The sequence below is a fragment of the Cyprinodon variegatus genome, unplaced genomic scaffold, assembly GCF_000732505.1.
Source record: "Cyprinodon variegatus isolate N-32 unplaced genomic scaffold, C_variegatus-1.0 Scaffold218, whole genome shotgun sequence".
In the NCBI taxonomy this organism is placed as follows: Eukaryota; Metazoa; Chordata; class Actinopteri; order Cyprinodontiformes; family Cyprinodontidae; genus Cyprinodon; species Cyprinodon variegatus.
In genome coordinates, this window is record NW_015150671.1 from 553,786 (window position 1) to 572,707 (window position 18,922).

Here is an 18,922-nt window from a genome sequence, read left to right on the forward strand (position 1 = left end):
TTTTATACACTAATGTAGAATTAACTTTTTTAAGTAAGTATATACATAGACCTAATGTATTTTCCAAGATTGCTTTATTGATAATGATAAACGTCTCTGTTTTATTATATAATTAGTGTGTACAGTATATAATTAGTACTTAGTGTGATGGACCCATTGAACCACTGCAGATTTACCAAGAGGTTTGACAAACATACTCATGCAAGAACATAGACATCCCCTCGTTGATTATTCATATTATATTTTACATTTGAGTAGTCTAAACAGAAACAGAATAAACAAATCGTTTTTAAATTAAATTATAACTTGAGAGGCAACTCAAAGGGGTCATTTTACCCAATTTAACCAGTGGGACATGCGTTGATCAGAAACGACATCTAGTGGTTTAATTCAGTATTGGAATAAGTTGGAGAAAAGGTGAAAACGTTTTTTTTTTTTTTTTTTTTTCAGGGTTAAAACTAGAAAAATAAGATATTACATTAGATAGTAATTTCACAAATTTTAGAATAAATTGATCATTTAGAAAATACAATATGTAATATAGACAATATAGAGAAAAATATGTATTTTCGTTATTTATTTTATTCTGAGAAAAATATCAATCTTAACGAGAAGGTAAAATAAGCTGAATAAAATATCGAGCTTTTCAATTTTTTTAGTTTTTTTTTTTTTTTTTTTTTTTTTGTCCATAAAAAAACTTTCACGTCGGGTCAGATTTGTTGTTTTCGTTACTTTTTTAAATATTTTTACTTAGAGTCTCCCATTTCTATATTTCTTAATTACCAATGCATGAAAAATTTTCAAAAACCCAAAGTAAAGTTAGTTTCCTGCAGAATAAAAACAAATTGGTGTGACGCGGGAACCACATAGCGACGTCAGAGTGAACTCATTAGCATCGGATGGACGTAAAGCGTTTTTTGAGACTGGACGCTTCAGTAATATTCTACACAATTTCCACAGGTTCTCTGAACGCGGCACTTGTTGCAAAACTTAATCAAAAGTCAACCGAGAGATTATTAAGCAGCGGTTAACTTGACATATTTTAGTTAGCTTTATATTTAGTAAAAATGTAATGTGGATTCTCAGACAATCAGCTACTGTTACTTCGGCTAACGCGTTATTAGCTTTCCCGGTTGCCACTGACATCATTTGTTGCGATGACGACACCGAGAAGGCTGCGTAACTTTCTACTTGTCGGACTTAAATGTGCTTAAATAACATTTACTATGGATGGTGAGCGGAGCAATTGCAGGCCTCAACTGAGAGACAATAGTCGGCTAACCTAGCTAGCAGACTTGCCGTGGCTGCTAAGCTTGCTAACCTGATCTGCTGCTAGTGGAAGCTGCCGCGCTGAAAACGTCAAGGTATGTTGTTGGTGCAACCGGAGGTTGCCCCTGGCCACTTTGTTTTGCTTATCTTTTGCATGTGGGCATCTGTGAGGTTGGATAAGAACTATTTTCCAAACTTTACGCCGGTTTGTTTATTAGCTAACTCGCAGTTGCTAACTTTAGGCTAACTAGCTGTTAATCCTGAGAAAAGAAAAGTTTAAAGGGATGTAGGAGTAAGATAAAGTTAGCCAATCATGTGCCCCCTTCCCCCCCTTTTATTTTTTTGAAACCCTGGCTACTAACCTTTAATCTAAGTGCTGGTTGGTTATATAGATCTTTTCTAACATATAAGCCCAGAGCTATAAACAATCACAGCATATAGAATAAGAATACCAGTTTTCTGATAAACCTAATTTTAGTTTTTTTTTTTTTGCCATATATCAAAATTACCAAATGCTTGACATAAGTTTTCTTCAAATATTATTTTTTACGTTTGAATTGTATAACTGTGTAATAAATACATTTTGTTATTCTAATTTTACTGTGTTGCCCTTATATCTTTTTTGTACTGCCTGGATCTATCTTCCATTTGCACTATGTTGTAGTGTTTGCAAATTCAAGTTTCACGTTGCTGATGTTTCTTATTCTTCCCAGGTATCTGTGCCATGGAGCAGAAGAAAACAGCAGACAGAATCCCAGCGGCTTGCAGCCAGCAGGTGTTCCACGGTCAGGATCTGACTGTGATGGACCAAACCTCTGCAGCTCCAGAGCCTGTGACTGACATGTCTTTACAAACCAAATGGATCCGCAGAAACTCTGGAGAACTCCTCAGATCAGAAGAAAAACTCAGTAATGGCACCTTGAAACCTGAGGCTTCGGCACGCAGTCCAGACGAAGACAGGCTGTCTGCGTATCCAAGCAGTGAACTTTCACTGCCAGAGGTCTGCATTTCAACCAACAGCAATAGCTTTGAAGATGATATGAACTACGAGGTCCAACAAGCCTATAAGATATTCAGCGGTTTTCTGTTGGATAAGCACAAAGGGATCACCAGCACCTTTCTGCATCCTATCGGCCACCATGACTCCCAGCACGGTATCGAAGGCCTTCAGGGCCTTGTGAACTCTCAGCTCAGGCAGTCGATGTGCATGCGACGCATTGAGGAGAAGTTCATTAATCAGGAGTATGAGAACATAACAGAGTTTGTGGCAGACTTCAGGCTTATGTTAGAAAACTGTTACCGCTACTATGGGGTGGACCACTGGATCTCCAAACAGGCTCAAAAGCTGGAAATCATGCTGGAGCAAAAGCTCACATTGCTTTCCAGGTAAGGAAAACACCCCAAAGCAACTGTTTAAGAGACAAATGCCCACATTTCTTTAAGCAGCACATTGAATGCAGAACATTATCTCCATCTGTCACACAAGGGTGCTGCGAGAAAAGACGTCCCTGGCAGTAACTTCAAAAGGTCGTTTTGGTGCAGAGGAGGAGAGGGGCTCTGGGGGAACTTCCACGCGAAGAAGGCAGGCCTCACGTTATCTTGCTACCATCACCGGTGGGCCGCATGAGTCTGTCATGGTACGGGCGTTACGTCACGAGGAACAGCAGAGGGTCAAGGAGGAGAAGAGGTGAGTGAATTTTTCATATTTTGCCATGATTTGTTTATGATTTTAAACTAATGTGCTTTTATTAATGGCACCTTATGTGACAGACTAACAGGAAGTGTGTTTTTTTTTATCTGAAGTAGAAGAACAGAGAAGCTGTTTGCAAATAGATTTCTCAAAAAAAGTGTTATATGCATTGAAATACAGGACTCGGAGTTGGTGCTTTATAGAACCATCTTTCATTACTTTTACAGCTGCAAGTCCATTTTTGGATTCAGTCAAGGTCATCTGTTAAGATCCATATTTAAGTCTTGCCACAGATTATTAATTGCATCTGGGTCTAAAGTTTATCTGAGTCATCCTAACACACATTCCTGCTTTGATCAGAGCCATTGTTGCTCCTGATGTATGTTTAGGGTCATTGTCCTGAAGGAAGATAGACCTAAATAGTTTTTCTTTATTTTCAGTTCCCTCAATCTTCCCATAATTCCACACAGCATGATGCCGCCTCAGCTGTGTTTCACCAAGGCCATAGGGTAATCATGTGAATCTGCAGTAATAGCTTACCATCTTGCTTTATGTTCAAGTAGAAACATAATTTTTGTCTTCATTTCTTCTGAGTCACTTTATCAACATGCTGGTTGGATCTTCATCATAGCTTATGATAAAGTCTGAGTAGGTGTAGCTTAAGTCACTTTTTATTAAACAACAATCATTGTCACAGAAGTTGTCCTGGTGAGACATTTTACCCACCCAACCAGTGGATCTCTGCAGCTTCTCCAGAGTTGGCTGCTGCTCGCCTTTTCCTAATGCCTCTTTTCATTTTTAATTAGTTTTCTAGGCTAGAAGAAGTTAAAGGCTGGGATATCCTCTTATAACCTAACCATCCTCTAAACTCCTTCTTTTCTTTGGTTTTAATTAAAGTATTTGTCCGCTCATGTTCTCTAATCTGTCTTTTAGGCCTTAATGGAAGCAATGAACATATACTATGGTGAAAGGAATTATGGATAAACCAACAAATTGAGTTCTAAAAGCTGTTAGTTTTATTAAGGAGCTTTAAAACTAATGCGGCTGAATTTCAATTGACAACATACTTGGTCGATTTTCATTTCAAGATAGTTTAGGGCTGAAATGATTGAGATTAACAGTGATTAATCGATTATTGAAATAATCGACAACTAATTTAGTAATCTAATCATTAGCTGGAGTATAGAGACTCTAAAATATGTCTTTAGCTGACAGAGCAACCCACTTAGAGCTACCTTATGTGCTTGTACCAAAACTGTAAAATAAGGATATAAACATTTTGCATTTAAAATTAAAAAAATATATACATTTTTTTTGTCAGTCAATGCTCTGCATCCTGAACTCCTCAAGTGCAAAAGTTTAGTTGACCTGGTTTAATTTTCATCTGAAAAAATAAGCAATAGATTAATCTATTTGCAAAATATTCCTTAATTGCATCCTTAAATTTTTTTTTATTTTTTCTTCTACTTCAGAATTCATTTCTATGAAAACCTAATAGAACAAATTTAAGTTTGTAGTTTTAATGTGAACAAGTTCAGGAGATGTGAATATTTTTTGTTCCAAGTAAATTAGATAATCAATATCTTTCCTGCGCTGTATTTACAGGCAACGTGAGCTTGAGAAGAAAGAAGCGGAGGAAATGTCAGCCAAGGAAGTGGGAGAGTGGGAGCGCGTCCTGCTGTCGCAGGCTGCCCCCCATACAGTGAGCACCCTCTGGGAGCTTCCTGCCATCGGACACTTTCTCTGTCTTGCTCAGACTGCCCTCAACCTCCCCGAGATAGTATTTTTTGAGCTGGAGCGTTGCTTGTTGATGCCGCGCTGCAGCTTGCTCCTCTCCAAAGTCATGTCCTCCCTGCTGTCCGTGCCTCAGAGAAGGGCCACCCTGCAACGCCGACCTGCGCTGCCGTACCGCCGCTGGGAGTCAGAGCTGAGGCAGAGAGTCCTTGGCTGGTATCGAGCTGTCGGCACCTCCCATAATCAACCGCGGCGGGCTGAGCAGCTGGGACTTTGCCACCAGTTTTTCAGCGTCCTGGGGGAGGTGAGTCCACTGGAAGAGAAGCCCTTTCATTTGTTGCCCTTCTACCAGCGGGTTTGGCTTCTCAAAGGTCTGTGTGACCACGTGTATGAGACGCAGAAGGACGTGCAGGATGCCGTCCTGGCCCAACCCATCCATGAATGTAGGGAGTCTATTTTGGGCTATGATAGCAAAGAGAATGCCTACATACATTTCCCACATTTCTGTGGAGCCGACCTGAGGGTTTACTGCCAGAGCCCCAGTGCACCTCCAGCATTTCCTTTCCCATCTGTACTGGTTTCAAGGGTAGAAACGAAACCAGGGACAGAGGAGGAGGGGTCGGACGGAATAAAAAGCGAGTCGGATCCAAATGACGGTTATGATGGAGGTCAAATGGATACAGGACAGTCTGGACATTTCGAGAAGAAGACAGCAGGGGCAGACGGGGTTTTTAAAACAGAGAACGGGGATACATGCAGATTAAAATCATTCTCTGTGATGGATGTTTCTAAATCAGAATCCTGTAATGGTGACGCTTGTGAAGACTCTACATTAGATATTAAAGAACCTCCTAACTCATTATTCCTCACACAAGAAAGATTGATTGATTCAGACATCATCAAAACAGAAAGACAAGACCCCTTTCTGAATGTAGCCGAGCACAGCTACACAGACCGTTCGCCTTCATCTTCGGTTAAACTGGGGATCAAAACGGAGGACAGGAATTCATCTTGTGTAAATAAAACATCTCCCTGTTTGGATTGTTTAAAAAGAATCAGGTGCGAGGCCAAATCTCTGGAAGACGTCCACTGCTGTGGAAAATCCAGACCCGCAGCCTGTCTGTCTTCTCAGTCTACTAGGAACCCAATTGAAGAGAGGGAGGATGAGAAAATCTGGGCTAAAAAAAAGAAGCGGAAGAGACGGCAAACAAGGGAACTACTGCTGGGAGAGAAAAGAGACCACAAGCTTTTGCAGCACATGGACAGTTTGAGGTCTCCTCCAACCAGAAACATTACTACAGTCAAAAGAAAGGAGAAGAAGAAAAAATATAAAACAGGTGAGGTATATTGTTTTTATCTGGTTTATTTATAAAATTATACATTAAAGGTATGTTGGAGGATGTTCTTTTTCTTGTCAAACATTCTGGTGCTATGTTTATGTAAGGCCATCCTACGTGCTCGTCTCCGTTTTCACTTACCGGTGGTGAGTTTGACATTGTGGAAAAATTGCAAATCTTTTGGACAGTAAGCTTGTATAAGCGATGCAAACGGCAACTTTTAAATAGAGCATGCACCAGGAGAAATGGGCTCGTGCACGCTTTGAGAGGCGTTCCCTCTCGTGAGCGTGTGCAAGATTGTGCATGTGCATAAAAAAAAAAAAAAAGAAGTGCAGGCCAGGGCAGGTCTTTTCAGAAATTCACAAGAATCCTCCATAATACCTTTTAATCCCAAAATGATATAATGGTTCAAACACCAAACAGTACTGCTTTGCTTCATAGGAAAAAAACCTGATATGTTGACAGAAGTGAAGGATGAAACTCCTCCTGCACCATCATTCAAGGTAGGTTCTACACAATCAGCATATAATCATTAGCATAAGGAAGTGATGCAAAACAAATTATACCAGATTCAGGGCATGTAGTTTATGTTGAGATATTTTTAAATGTATCATCTTGGTTGTCTTTTTCAAGTTTGTCATGTTACATCTGCAACCCTTTGAATTTATACCTCCACCTGCTTTACACATTTACAAACTGAAAATCTTAGCTGTCCTTTTAACAATTGTTCCAATTTGGTCAGATTTTTTTATAACGCTCTTAAAAGAAAACATGAATCTCTTTTTAGATCAGCTTTGGTCCTTTTTAACACATTCCAAATGGGTCTATCTTGTCTTCATTGGAGCTCAGGCTGTAGGCTTAAGACTGGGTTTGGCTTAATGTAGTTCTGTGTATAAATGAGACTAGTTGAGCCCAGACTTTAGCTTTTCTTCTCCCTTTGCACTAAATATTCTGGCCAAATTAAGGGGGGGTGTGCTGTTTACAATCTATTGATCAGGTTGATATTTATGGTCCAAATTAGGGCTGAACAATTAATCGGATTAATCGTGGTTAATCGATTATTTAAATAGTTTGAATGAACAAATCATTCAAATGTGGTAACGATCTAAGTCAAGTGAGAGTTTTAGGTGTAGATGTAACAATTTGGGGCAAAATTTGCTGCTTGGTGAAAGTCTGCGCTCTCCGAGTGCTTTTCTGTTTTTTATCTATTTAAATTTTTTTGGGTTCTCTGTAGTTGGTGTGCAGCAATCTGGATGAACTGCGAGAGCTGATCAGTAAGACTGAAGACGAACTCGATGAACTGGAGAGTATGAAAAAGAGACCAGTAAGAAGTTACCCCTCTTCTGTCAATAGAAAACATTTACCAATGGAAAGCGCAGTGACTGACTTTTCCCTCCTTCCAGGGCCGATGGTACTACAAGAAGGAAGCTGTGAAGGAGCTCCATAGCACTCTAATCAGACTTCTGAATGAACTTTTACCCTGGGAACCAAAACTTGTAAAGGCCTACCAAAGAAACAGGTCACAGATTTTCTCCAGATATTTATAATCACTGCTGAAGATGCTACTTCCTTTTATGGTTCCTCTCAACTCTTTCTCATGTAGCACCATTAAACAGAACATAGAGCTGATTCTGCTGGGTTTTTATTCTGTTTCCCATGCAGGCTTCGTCTAAAGAAGGAGTTTGATGATTTCAAGAAGCATCCAGAGTACAATAACTTTGTGCGTGAAGAGTGTGTGTCATCCTCTTCGTCGTCCTCATCATCAGAGGACGATGATGATTACAGAAAAGCAGAAGTGGACAATATTGATGGTAGAGATTTAGAAGAAGACGATCAAGAACATGTTCCCAGAGGCCTTTGGAGTGGAGGTAAACTAATAAAGGCTAAAAATACTTGAACTCTTCGTGACGGTGACCTCATTAGAGCATTGTTCTTCTTGAAAGCCCATCAAACATGAATGGAAAAACAAATGGTTAATCAGTCATTTTTATTGGGTTAACATGGGGATTTAAAGTTAATGATATTTAATAAAAATCATCTTCAAGCAATCCTTCAGCAGAGGCATTGCTTAGCTTTGTCAGGGAAAATTAAAGGCAGCGAGTTGAAAGCAATTTTTTGGTCAGTCACAGGGCTTTGCCAAATACGCAGTCGTTATCGGACGTTTCTTACATCTCTTCTTGTTTTGATGTCTTGCTTGCTCTTTGAATAAAATCGAGAAAGCGTTTCTTATATACTAGGGATGGAACGGTTTATGAAAACCATCCGAACCGTTCGGTTCGACTGTCTCGGTTCGATTCGCATGTGTTGCATTCGGTTCATGCGCGGCTCCTTTTTCTCATAGGCGAAGCGTGTACACTCCAGAGCAGAAGGTGGCGGTACTGCGACCAAAGCCAACCACCAGTAGTAAACAACAAGAAGAAGAAGAAGCGAAGCAGCGTAGCCGGGTGTAGCAGAAAAAAATCAGTTGTTGTGGAGAATTGTGTGGGTATGGGGAGTGTGAAAGAACAGGAGTTGGAAGACGCGCCAGCAGCACTTTATAGGTCTGCTGTATGGGACCACTTTGCATTCAGAGCGACCTACGGTGACGGCGGAAAGAAAGTTGTGGAGGTCGTGTCATACAGACCAACAGGATGCATTCCTGTGGATGAAAATCCACTTGCACGGTGGAGAAGCAACGAGCATAAGTATCCTCATACTGCTAAATTGGCTCGACGTTACCTTGCAGTCCCAGGTACATCCGTACCAAGTGAGAGAGTTTTCTCTACAGCAGGAGACATTGTCACTGCTAGTAGATCTCGTCTTTTGGCAGAGAATGTGGACAAACTCCGCTTCTTGCAGAAGAACATGATAATAGAATGAGCAGAGCCTTGTTGTTTATAAGCAGTGCAGTATGTGTTAGTTTGGTTTATGCTATATTTTATATTGATGATTATAATATATACTGGATTATTTATTTTGTTATTTTAGATAACACAGTTGCACTTCAAGTTTGATAAAAAAAAAAAATTCAGCCTTATTTATTTGATTGTATTTCAAACACTGCAGAACAAACTGAGTTTGGATAATCAGGGAATTGAAACATGTCAATTTTTTCTTGAGTTTATTTCAAACAAAGGGACCTAAGTCTAGTTTTGATAGAGCCTATGCTTCTTTGTTAAAGATTGTTTGCCAAATAAATGAAGCACATGTTGGAACTAGCACTGTCTCCTCTCTTGCAATGCCAGAATCTCACCTACTTTTAACCCAAGACTGTCACAATGATGTATCAAATGTCAGACTGCTGTTTTCTTTCAGTTTTAACCTGACTATACAAGACATACCGTAATACATTTTCCTAACAATCAACATATACCGAACCGAACCGAAAACCGTGACCACGAAACCGTGAACTGAACCAAACCGTGGATTTTGTGAACCGTTCCACCCCTATTATATACAGAGTTAAGAACAATGTTATAATAAATGTTTTCATATGAGAGTAGTATAGTTTACGTCAATGAAATCTGCTTTTTTATAAACAATGAATTAACGTAAAATTTGTGTTTTTTTGCATAACCTGATGGGCTTAGCAAAGCCTTTTTTTAGAATTTTTTTATTTGTGTTTTAGAAATTAATTGGGAAAATTTAAGGCTGCAGATTTTTAAGCTATTTCGGCAACAAGAGCAAAGAAAATCCCTTTTCTTAATGCATGCCTTATTCAATCAAGTCTATTGAAGTGTTGCATTCAAATCTGCTTACAGAAAAAAGGTGAAGATTTGTGCTCTTTACCAGGAAATTAAAATCGATGCCAAAAAAAACTATATTATAGGTTGTATTTCTATTAGCAAGAATGAACTCGGCTATTGAAAAACTCTACCAAATGTTCTTTTTTTCCCCAACAGCGACTAGACTTGTTTAGGTTCAGTAGGTTTTAATGACTTTCTTACTCTATTCCATTTTCTTTCACCTATTTTTAGTGTGTATAGTGGCAAGGGTAAATTAGGTCCTGGACCAGCTTTGTTTTGCACAGTTCTGTTGGCAATTTTTCTAATCTAAACACTGTTTCTCAAAACAGTCAGAGCTTCTGTTCGTTAAATTAGTGCACAAATGAATGTTATCTAACCCAATTTAACCATATTTTATAGTTGTTAAAGGCATTATTCGTTAATGTGCAAACAGTCTAGAAATCTAGAATTAAAAATGGCGGAAAAAGTCAAACATGTTTATTTAGTATGGATACCATGCCAAATTGTTGATGCAGTTAACGTTTATTACAAACCTATCAATTTATCTCTAATGTTAAATTTCTTGTTGTTTTCTTAGCAAGCACTAGAGAGCCCGGTGCAGAATCTGCTGAAGAAAAGGCCGTGACTGGTTCCCCTTCAAACCAGCTTAAACCCCCCCTGCTCAGCAAAGAGAAAGGTTTTGCTCTGTTACCAGGAATCCATGGTGTTTTCACCAGCACTGCTTCAACAGATTGGAGGAGAGAAACGAGATCTGGAATAATCTCACTGAATCCATCAGGAGATTCGTCATGGATGGCAGGAAAACCGTCTCATACATCAGTGTCCCCCACCTCTCCCATCATCAACCCGACCTGTAAACTCCCCCCAGGCTACACACCCATTCCCACCCTACTAGCTAAAAGTGTAGGCAACAAAGTGACGTTGATGAGAAGGCCCACAGATTTCACATTTGATAGGCAGCTGAAAGGGTCTCACCCCAACTCTGTAGTGGTTAGTCCAAAAGCACAAAATTTTCCTTCCAGTGATAACCGTTTGTCCCAACCAGTGACAACAAAAGCACCACTGCAGACTATATCAATGGGAGCCCTTCCAAGGTCCCCACAGGGGACTGTATCCCAAACTGAGCAGGAAAGCCCCGTCCAAGTGGTGTGTAAGGTTTCTGAGATGATTAAAAAGGACAGCAGCAGCTCAGCCAAGATCCCTTCTGTAGTGGATAAGAATACTGTGGAGAAGGTTATGCACCAGGTGTTGTTCCTGCCTTCCAGCCATGTCGTCCAGAAAAATGAAACAAAGCCAACTTTTGTAAATCCACAGCAGTCTGTCATTCAGGTTGCAGTTTCTGAGGCGGCCACTCCTGTTTGTATAGCGACCGATGTGCCTGGATTCAGCATCCCTGATGGTAAAATCCCTGTTCAGCAGGTAGCCCCACTTACAAATGCAAGGACGCAGGGGAATCCTGCTCCCTCTGGTTCCCAATTCCTTCAACAAGGGGCCTCAAACTTGGTGAGACCTAAAGGGGGGCAGGTTTGCACTGCTAAAGCCAGCACACTAAAAGGTGGCTTGCCATCCCCATCCGCCGTCACAACGGCTACCAGAGCAGCCGCTGCAGAGACAGTTACATTTTCAGAACCTAAACAGGAGCTGAAGACAGTCTGCATCCGGGACTCTCAGTCCATCCTGGTAACGACTAGAGGGGGCAACACGGGCATCGTCAAAGTGCAGGCGTCCTCAGAGCAGAATTCACTGGGTTCTTTCCCTGCAACTCCTGTTATTACCATATCTCCTCAGTTAAAAGCCTTCCTCGTATCTAAGACATCAGCGACTCTCGCTGCTACTGTTCCCTCTCCCTCTGTCTTGGACACAAGTCCATCTGTGGCCCAAACGCAAAAGCACGCTCCTTTAGTTTTAACAGCCCCCCAAACTGCCATCAATTCCACAACAACCGCAATCACAAGTAGCACCCCTGTAAAAGGGTCTGCGAGTTCTCCTTTTTTGCCGTCAACAGTGAAAAGCACGGTTGTTGTGCCATCCCTGAGCAGTTCTGGTTCTTCCAAACTCTCTGTGCAAGAAGCAGTCAGTAAGACTGTTGCAAAACGAAACAGTACAGAAGAGATATCCCAGGTTACTAAATACATCCTGGTGACTTCATCTTCAAGCCAACGCACGTCAGAAGGGACACCCTTTACCACACAATCCACCACCGGTTCAGGAGTTATACTCATTAACCAGGCGGGGGTGACAACGCCCACCACCTTCAGCGGAGCCGTTCCAAAGCACATGATGGGACAAGCGCCGTTAACAAATCCAGCTCCAAGAATGGGAAGAAGTCCAGCCAAACCTGCTGTGTGTGTCGGCTCGGAGGTGTCCAAGGCCTGCAGCAGTACTCCCCAAGCAGGTATGAGGTACCCTTGCAACAACTGAAAATGAACTTTGAAATATCTTTTGCGATTCTCTGAAGATCTTTCAAAGTCTTTCTTTGTACGTTAGCTATGTTTTTGAATTCATTTATAGCCCTGTCTTGTGCTTGAATGTTTTCAGATGTTAATGCGTCTCGCAAATTAACGTGATCTAATATAAAACTGTGTTTGAACAAGAAATTACAGTTTTTTTTTCAGACTGGTAGTGCACCCTACTGAGTTCAGTCATTTCAATTAGACACAATCGAGCACTTGTCAAGTTGTGTAAAGCATCTACACTAATAGAGGTAGAAAACTTTCAAGTGACATAATCAAGAATCTAAATGTCAGACCTTTAACTTTGAACAGGTTGACAAATCACTAGAAAACTTTTTAGATCTTACATTTAAGTGTTTGTCGAGTTAAAAGAGGTCATTTAAGAGTTTTGAGAAACCAAACAGAACGTAAAAACTTTGGGGTCCTTCGGGGTACACTAACCCTAATTACAATGTGTGCTCTATACTGTTTACTCAGTTTATAACTAAAGGACTTGCTCTGGTAATTGAATTACATATAACAAGTAAATTCCTTTTATATTTATGTCTTTGTCTCACCAGGCATTACAGTCCCATTGTTAGGAAAATCCACAAGAATTGGGCAGACTATCGGTGCCCTGTCTCACTCCCCTTCGAAAGTCTCACCTGTGCCTTTGTTAGGCTCCTTGGGTCACACAGCTGCTACCACTACTGGACTGGTCCCCATGACAAATTTATTCCCCATCACAAATAGTTCCTCCCACATTGATACTCGCACTTCTCTCTCTGCTGTTTCCCCAATCATGAGCATCTCTTCCACCTCTGTGATCTCACAAACAAGCCGCCAATCATCTGCTACTGCCGTTCTGCCCCCAGAAAAAACAAACAGGAAAGAACTCTGCAACCCTGCAGCCACACCGCTCAGCAGCTCTTTGGCTCCGGTAACAGCGCCCTTGAGGAATTGCCTGGCCCAAACGCGCACAGCCTTCCCCGACCAAAAGCTGTTGCATAGCAGAAGTACCCCAGCTGCATCAACCTCGGCGTCCTCAAACTCAGCTTCTGGCCCAGCTACACAGAGGATAATCCTCAACACTTCCACTCACCTCACTGCTGGAACACAGATCGTCCTTAATAACTCCTGCTTTGTAGTCCCACCACAGGGTTTGGGTCCTGGCAGTCATGTCCTTATCATCTCTAATCCTGCAACACAAATGCCTGCAGCCACCTCTACTAATTCTGAGGCATTTTCACCCCCTAAAGGAACAAGCCCTGCCATTGTAACTTCTCAAACAGCAAGTTTATCCCAGTCTGCAGCCAGGCTGCCCAGCATGCCAGCTGTAAGTTCTCAGTTTGTAGCTTGCACCCCAGCGCTTGGTCAATCCTTGCTGGCAAGCAGTGCTCATGTCACACCGTTTCGACTTACAGGAGCACCTGGCATGTGCTCAACAGGGATTCCCAGTAAAACAAATGTAGTATCAGCTCTACCTAGACTCCCATCTGCTCCTGGATGTACATTTGTGTTACCTCCTGTTTGTGCATCCACTTTAATCTCTTCCCCACCAAGGTTATGCAGTGTCCCTGCCTTAGCTTCACCAGTTACAACTACCCCCCCTTCTCTCAGCTCAGCGCTCACTACAATCAGAGTCCCTGGTACAGCCACATGTACCGTAACATCTGCAGTATCCACCTCTGTGCCCAAATTGTCAGAACCTCCATCAGCCTTGCCTGCTTTACTCAATTCATCAACAGGTGCCTTTTGTAACCCTGTCCCTGCAGCTATCCCCTCAGCCGCAGCTTCATTAGTAACAGACTCAGCAGTTTTGCATCGTTCCCCCTCTGGCCAGCAAGCGGGGCCAGGAAAAATGCCGCTAACAGCAACGGTGCCAGTTGTTCAGTCTGGTACTCGGACACAGGAACTGCCAACAGTGGCCGTCCAGCCGATTTTAAATCTGGCATCCAGGACCCAAACACTGCCCGTCGCCACTGTTCAGCCAATTGGAAGCACTATCAGCACCTTTGAAATTTCTTCCCCACCAGCTAGCAGCACTCTAATAACCCCAACTCCACCAGTTGCAACAATGATGAGTAAAAGCTCCATCAGTCAAACTGTTTTAGCGACTAGCCCAGCACTTAAGACAAACACTGTGGAGACATCAGCTTTGGGTGTGCATGCCAATTTACCATCCAAGCTGCTCATCAGTACTGATGGTGCAGTGTTGAGCTCCGTTCAGCCAGAGAGGACTGCATGCCCCAAACCACGGAGTACTCTGGTGGTTTCCCTCAACACCTCCGGTGGGGTACTACAAACAAATGATTCCCATTTACAGCCTCACGGTGGAGACACAAAGTGAAACTGCTAAAAATAAATAAAAGATTAAGTCTATCTTTTTATAGGTTTAGCTAGTAGTTCGTCAGGACGCCGCTTCTAGTGAAGGCTGCTTTGGGCCGTCCTTCAGTCCACCTCACATTTTTAGCACCAAGTTGATTTTCCGACCCGATCGTATGATCTTTCATATGAGACGGCTGATGACACACTAACACAATAGATTTTACTGACTTTCTGGAGTTCCAAATAAAAAAAATGAATGTTGCAAACTTTTAGAAATGCACTTCTTGGCCAGTTTTTACAGCAACCAGTTGGATGGAAGTGTATGGAAATAATAAAGTCAGTTCTAGATAAATGTTTGAGATGTAATTGGTTTACTGTTGTTTATCTCTCCTACTAATTACAACTGCCTACATTCGTTTGTCCTGTCTTTTTTGTTTTTTTTACATAGTCTTGGAAAACTGTATTTACTTTTTTTTTGTAGAAATATGAACTAATAGATTAATTTGTACAACATGTTTGAGTCCATTAACTGTTTTGAATCACATTTATTTATTTTTACCATATAGATTTAAAAAAAAAAATTTACTAGGTACATTTTCATTGATGAGCTATGGACAATACTGCATGGAAATAAACAATGCGACTGTCCCTAAAGTGTGTTCATGTTTTTTTTTTTTTTTTTTTTACTGAAACAGTCAAATCATTTGTTGTATCTTTATTCATACGTAGATTTTTACAAAGCAAAAAAAACTTTTTATTTTATCCTTTGGTGCAGTTAAAATATGAATCATGCTGACAATGACTCGTATTTTCAGCCGACGGGTCAAGTTCTGATGTAATGTCTTGAGATTTTCCCGTTTCTCTAGATGTTGGTGAGTCCGTCCCTCAGGGGGAGTAAGGAGGTGGCAGCGCTCCTGGAGACAGCTTCTCATAGGCTGGAGGAGCATTAGGCACCTAGGGTAGAGATTGAAAAACATCAGAATATTATAAGTCTTTGATTTGCAGAGAAATGTAATGCTTTTAAAATGTTACCTTAACCAGAGCCACATGGTTTACATAGTGTGCACTTTGACACCCCTACTTAAGATGTGTATAAAAGCTTTCAAAGTCATCTTATATAAAGATATTCTTGTCTAACAAAAAAAAGGAGACACCCAATCCTAATTTGTGCATCACTTGTGCCACAATCAGTTGATCAAATTCATTATTTCGTGTTTTACCTATGATTTATCACAGATGAGGCCTTATGATGGCAAGCATAACATTTAAAAATGCAAATATTTCAAACCAACAAGACATGCAGGATTTATTCAAGTTAACCTCAACAAACATCCAACACCACTGGGGCGACAGTGGTGTCGGATGTACTGTAGGAGTTTGCCCTGAAATCAAAGGATTGACGGTTCAAGCCCCGGCTCCGACTTTTAGTGTCGTCGTGTCCATGGGCAAGACACTTCACCTCCATTGTCTATTCATGGTGGTCAGAGGGCCCGGTGGCGCCAGTGTACGGCAGCCCCGCCTCTGTCAGTGAGCCCCAGGGCAGCTGTGGCTACAATGTAGCTTGCCACTACCAGTGTGTGTGAATGAATGAATGAATGTAGTGTAAAGCATGAGAATGTTAACGGAGAAAAGCAAACTATGCTCTCCGCAAACTATGGCCTTTAAAGTGACCATCTGGTCAGATGATATTAAGATTTTTCATACGGTGGAGGATCTTTGGTACTGGGAGCTTGTTCGTCTTCCAGGACCTTTAGAGACAAAGTGTGTGGCCCAACGGAAAAGAAAGGGAACTATAGATGATATAGAGATGGTTAAGTAATTAATAGTCAAATATATAAAAAAAAAAGTGAATTTAAGCTGCTGAAATGGGATGTTATTTATTGGAAAGCTTATTTCACATCTTTACTAAGGGTGCCAAAAACTATAGTTGGTTCTGTAAAATAAAAAAAAAAATGTTCTGGTCTGAGCTTCCCCTATGCTTGCAGACCTGAGTGCATTCACTTCCATTAGCCAGGGGACATTTTTAATACCTAGGCATAGTCTGGTGACTTAATAATCTCCCTCAGGCATCTACTGCATTGCATCAGCTTTGCATGTACGACTGTTCTCAGAACTTTGGGGATTTATCAGTTGCTTATTTTTTTATTTTTTTTTTTCTTAAATACATACACACACACATATATGTGTGTGTAAAAAGACCATATAAGGCATAATATAAGTATTCATCCCTCACCACAGATCGGAGGCTGCCAAAGTCAACAAAAGCCATTTTGTTGTCTGCTGAAGTTCCTGCCTCAGAGTAGTGGCCTGCTGTAAAAGCTGCAGATCCTGACCCGGTGTTCTGCAGGTGAAGAGAAAATATGTGAGGTGTTGCCAGAAAAAGACGAAGAAAGATTGTAAAGACATATGATATATTCCCACACGGAGAGTGTAAATAACTTAAAAGGATAATTGAAGTGAAGAGTGGTGTTCTTACCCTGATTATTTTGTAGCCGCTTCTCTTCTTGAGGTACCAGCAGCCCAGGAGGAAGAGGCCAGCCAGGACAACAACCAGAAGGCCAATTCCTACTGCTCTGAAATACAGTTATACATAAACTTATCTGTTAGTTTAAAATGTTTATCCAGAGCTTTTCCCCTCCAGTTTGTGATTTAGAATATATTGAAGATTCCTAAAAGTTAATTTCAACATAGGAGTTCAATAAGCCCAGTTTGAGAACCAGAGCTTTGTTTAAGGTCTGTGCCGCTTCATTTTCATAACCTGATAGATAATCTCTTACTCCTCAGCTCTGACGTATCCCCTCCTTCCACTGGTGAAGTAGATGTTGAAGTCTCCACGAGGCATTCCTGCTGTACGATTGCACAACATCAAGCTGGAAATCAACCAGAAACAGCTTTAAATTAAGGAATAAAAAAGTTCATTTTCACAACATGTGGTCCAAGTTTTACATTTTGCTTTCATTAAGTAAAAGGACATATTTTGAGTTAATTTTATTCACTGCATAACTCCATTTTACATGCTGTAACACTACTAAGAACTATTAAGCTGAAAGGAATATGCAGCAGTTACATCCTGCGATATCAGTCTATTATCCTATCATCATAAAACTGTTTATAGAATTCTTATTCTCAGTATTTGCACACAATTATTTCAAGTAAGCCTATTTTTCTAACATTCAGTTGAATTGATTGCATAGCATATTTGAATGTTTGATGTTTTTTTCTGTCAAATTTCATTAATTTAAGAAAATAAATACAATTACCGGTATATAAACAATTATGTCATCAGAATTGTCAGGAAAATTGGCTTTTCAGCAGTGAACACCTGTTGAAGCTAAGGATGAAGCTGCCTCTTTCATCTGTCATGTTTTGGAAATTTTGATAAATTAAAACCTTTACCTATTATTAAATTTAAACTCAATTTCACTTCATTTGATTATAAAAAAAGCAGAAAGATTGTTTTCTTACCTGATTATTCCCAGATGGTAGGGCACGCTCCTCCTGATTGGAGAGCCTCCTCAGACTGTGGCTACCAAGCTCTGTGTTTCTTCACTCCTTAAGGGTCTTTCCTCAATCTGTGGGAATTCAGAGAGGCAAAAAAAAATTCCTCATGACCGTCACGGGTTAGAGACTCATGGTTAAACCCATTGAAACGGAGTAATTACCGTGAAACCCCCGCGGCCTTAAGTACAACACCCCTGTCCACTCGTGAAACTTTTAAGAGTCAGCTGCTGGCCTTTCATGTGAAAGATAATGTGCTTTTTTGTTTTTGAGATGTCTAAGAACTGCATTAAACTTAGATGATTCCAGAAAATAATCATGCTCCAAAATATTATGGTTAAGCTATCTTTTAGGTTATAACATTTCCTCTCCAATCTTGTCTCATTTTTTTAAAAGAAAAAATAAGTTTTACCATGTTTGGCAAAACATGGTCTTTCATAAGCTCTGCAGTTATGACTTCTGATTTAGTTTTCCCTGTGTTCATCTATAAAAGGGAACATCTTTCCCATAAGAGATGAGATGAACCGCAGTCTTAGGGTGAGAACAGCATTCAAGTCTGTTTGTATGCAGGCAACATATTGTTTGCATATCAGCAGCAATTTATGTTTAAATTCCCACAGATACATTCGAACCTCATTTAAATCTAAAAAGAATTAAATAGATTTACACATTATCAATATTATATTAAACTCATCAAATAATGGTCAAGATGACATGTGGACTGGATAAGCATTAGAAACAGAAAATGCATCAAAGTTTTGGAATATTGGGAAGTACTAATGTCATCTCGCAAAAGCAAGAAGTGTGTTGTCAAGGGGAGTGTTGGCCTAGTGGGTTTAGAGCAGTGAATTTGTGCTCTGAGAAGGTTGCAAGTACCTGGTTCAATCCCCACAGCCTGCCCTCTGTGCT

At 40.6% G+C, this 18,922-nt stretch overlaps 2 protein-coding genes across 2 annotated transcripts; one reads left to right on the top strand and one right to left on the bottom strand.

Moving 5' to 3' along the window:
- Nucleotides 1–883: 883 nt before the first annotated feature.
- Nucleotides 884–14,816, top strand: kiaa2026 (KIAA2026 ortholog). Its single transcript, XM_015380617.1, has 10 exons — nt 884–1,364; nt 1,983–2,655; nt 2,756–2,956; nt 4,565–6,030; nt 6,472–6,533; nt 7,265–7,354; nt 7,434–7,549; nt 7,693–7,898; nt 10,333–12,150; nt 12,769–14,816. The coding sequence occupies exons 2-10, from the start codon at nt 1,994–1,996 to the stop codon at nt 14,535–14,537; spliced, it is 6,390 nt and encodes a 2,129-aa protein (XP_015236103.1). The 5' UTR covers nt 884–1,364; nt 1,983–1,993; the 3' UTR covers nt 14,538–14,816.
- An 84-nt stretch (nt 14,817–14,900) lies between these two features.
- mlana (melan-A) lies at nt 14,901–18,090 on the bottom strand. Its single transcript, XM_015380618.1, has 5 exons — nt 17,981–18,090; nt 17,293–17,385; nt 16,992–17,088; nt 16,749–16,856; nt 14,901–15,469 (listed from the first exon to the last, which is right to left on the bottom strand). Exons 2-5 carry the CDS (start codon nt 17,379–17,381, stop codon nt 15,401–15,403), a joined length of 363 nt encoding a protein of 120 aa, XP_015236104.1. The 5' UTR covers nt 17,382–17,385; nt 17,981–18,090; the 3' UTR covers nt 14,901–15,400.
- Nucleotides 18,091–18,922: the final 832 nt, after the last annotated feature.

Bases quoted from the DNA above. Each gene is read 5' to 3' on its own strand.
- kiaa2026 (XM_015380617.1), top strand. From the start codon at position 1,994: ATGGAGCAGAAGAAAACAGCAGACAGAATCCCAGCGGCTTGCAGCCAG. The intron at 2,656-2,755 runs GTAAGGAAAACA...CTGTCACACAAG, and splicing joins AAGCTCACATTGCTTTCCAG to GGTGCTGCGAGAAAAGACGT. The intron at 12,151-12,768 runs GTATGAGGTACC...TTGTCTCACCAG, and splicing joins CAGCAGTACTCCCCAAGCAG to GCATTACAGTCCCATTGTTA.
- mlana (XM_015380618.1), bottom strand. From the start codon at position 17,381: ATGTTGTGCAATCGTACAGCAGGAATGCCTCGTGGAGACTTCAACATC. The intron at 17,089-17,292 runs GTAAGAGATTAT...ACTGTATTTCAG, and splicing joins GGATACGTCAGAGCTGAGGA to AGCAGTAGGAATTGGCCTTC. The intron at 15,470-16,748 runs GTGAGGGATGAA...TCTCTACCCTAG, and splicing joins TTGGCAGCCTCCGATCTGTG to GTGCCTAATGCTCCTCCAGC.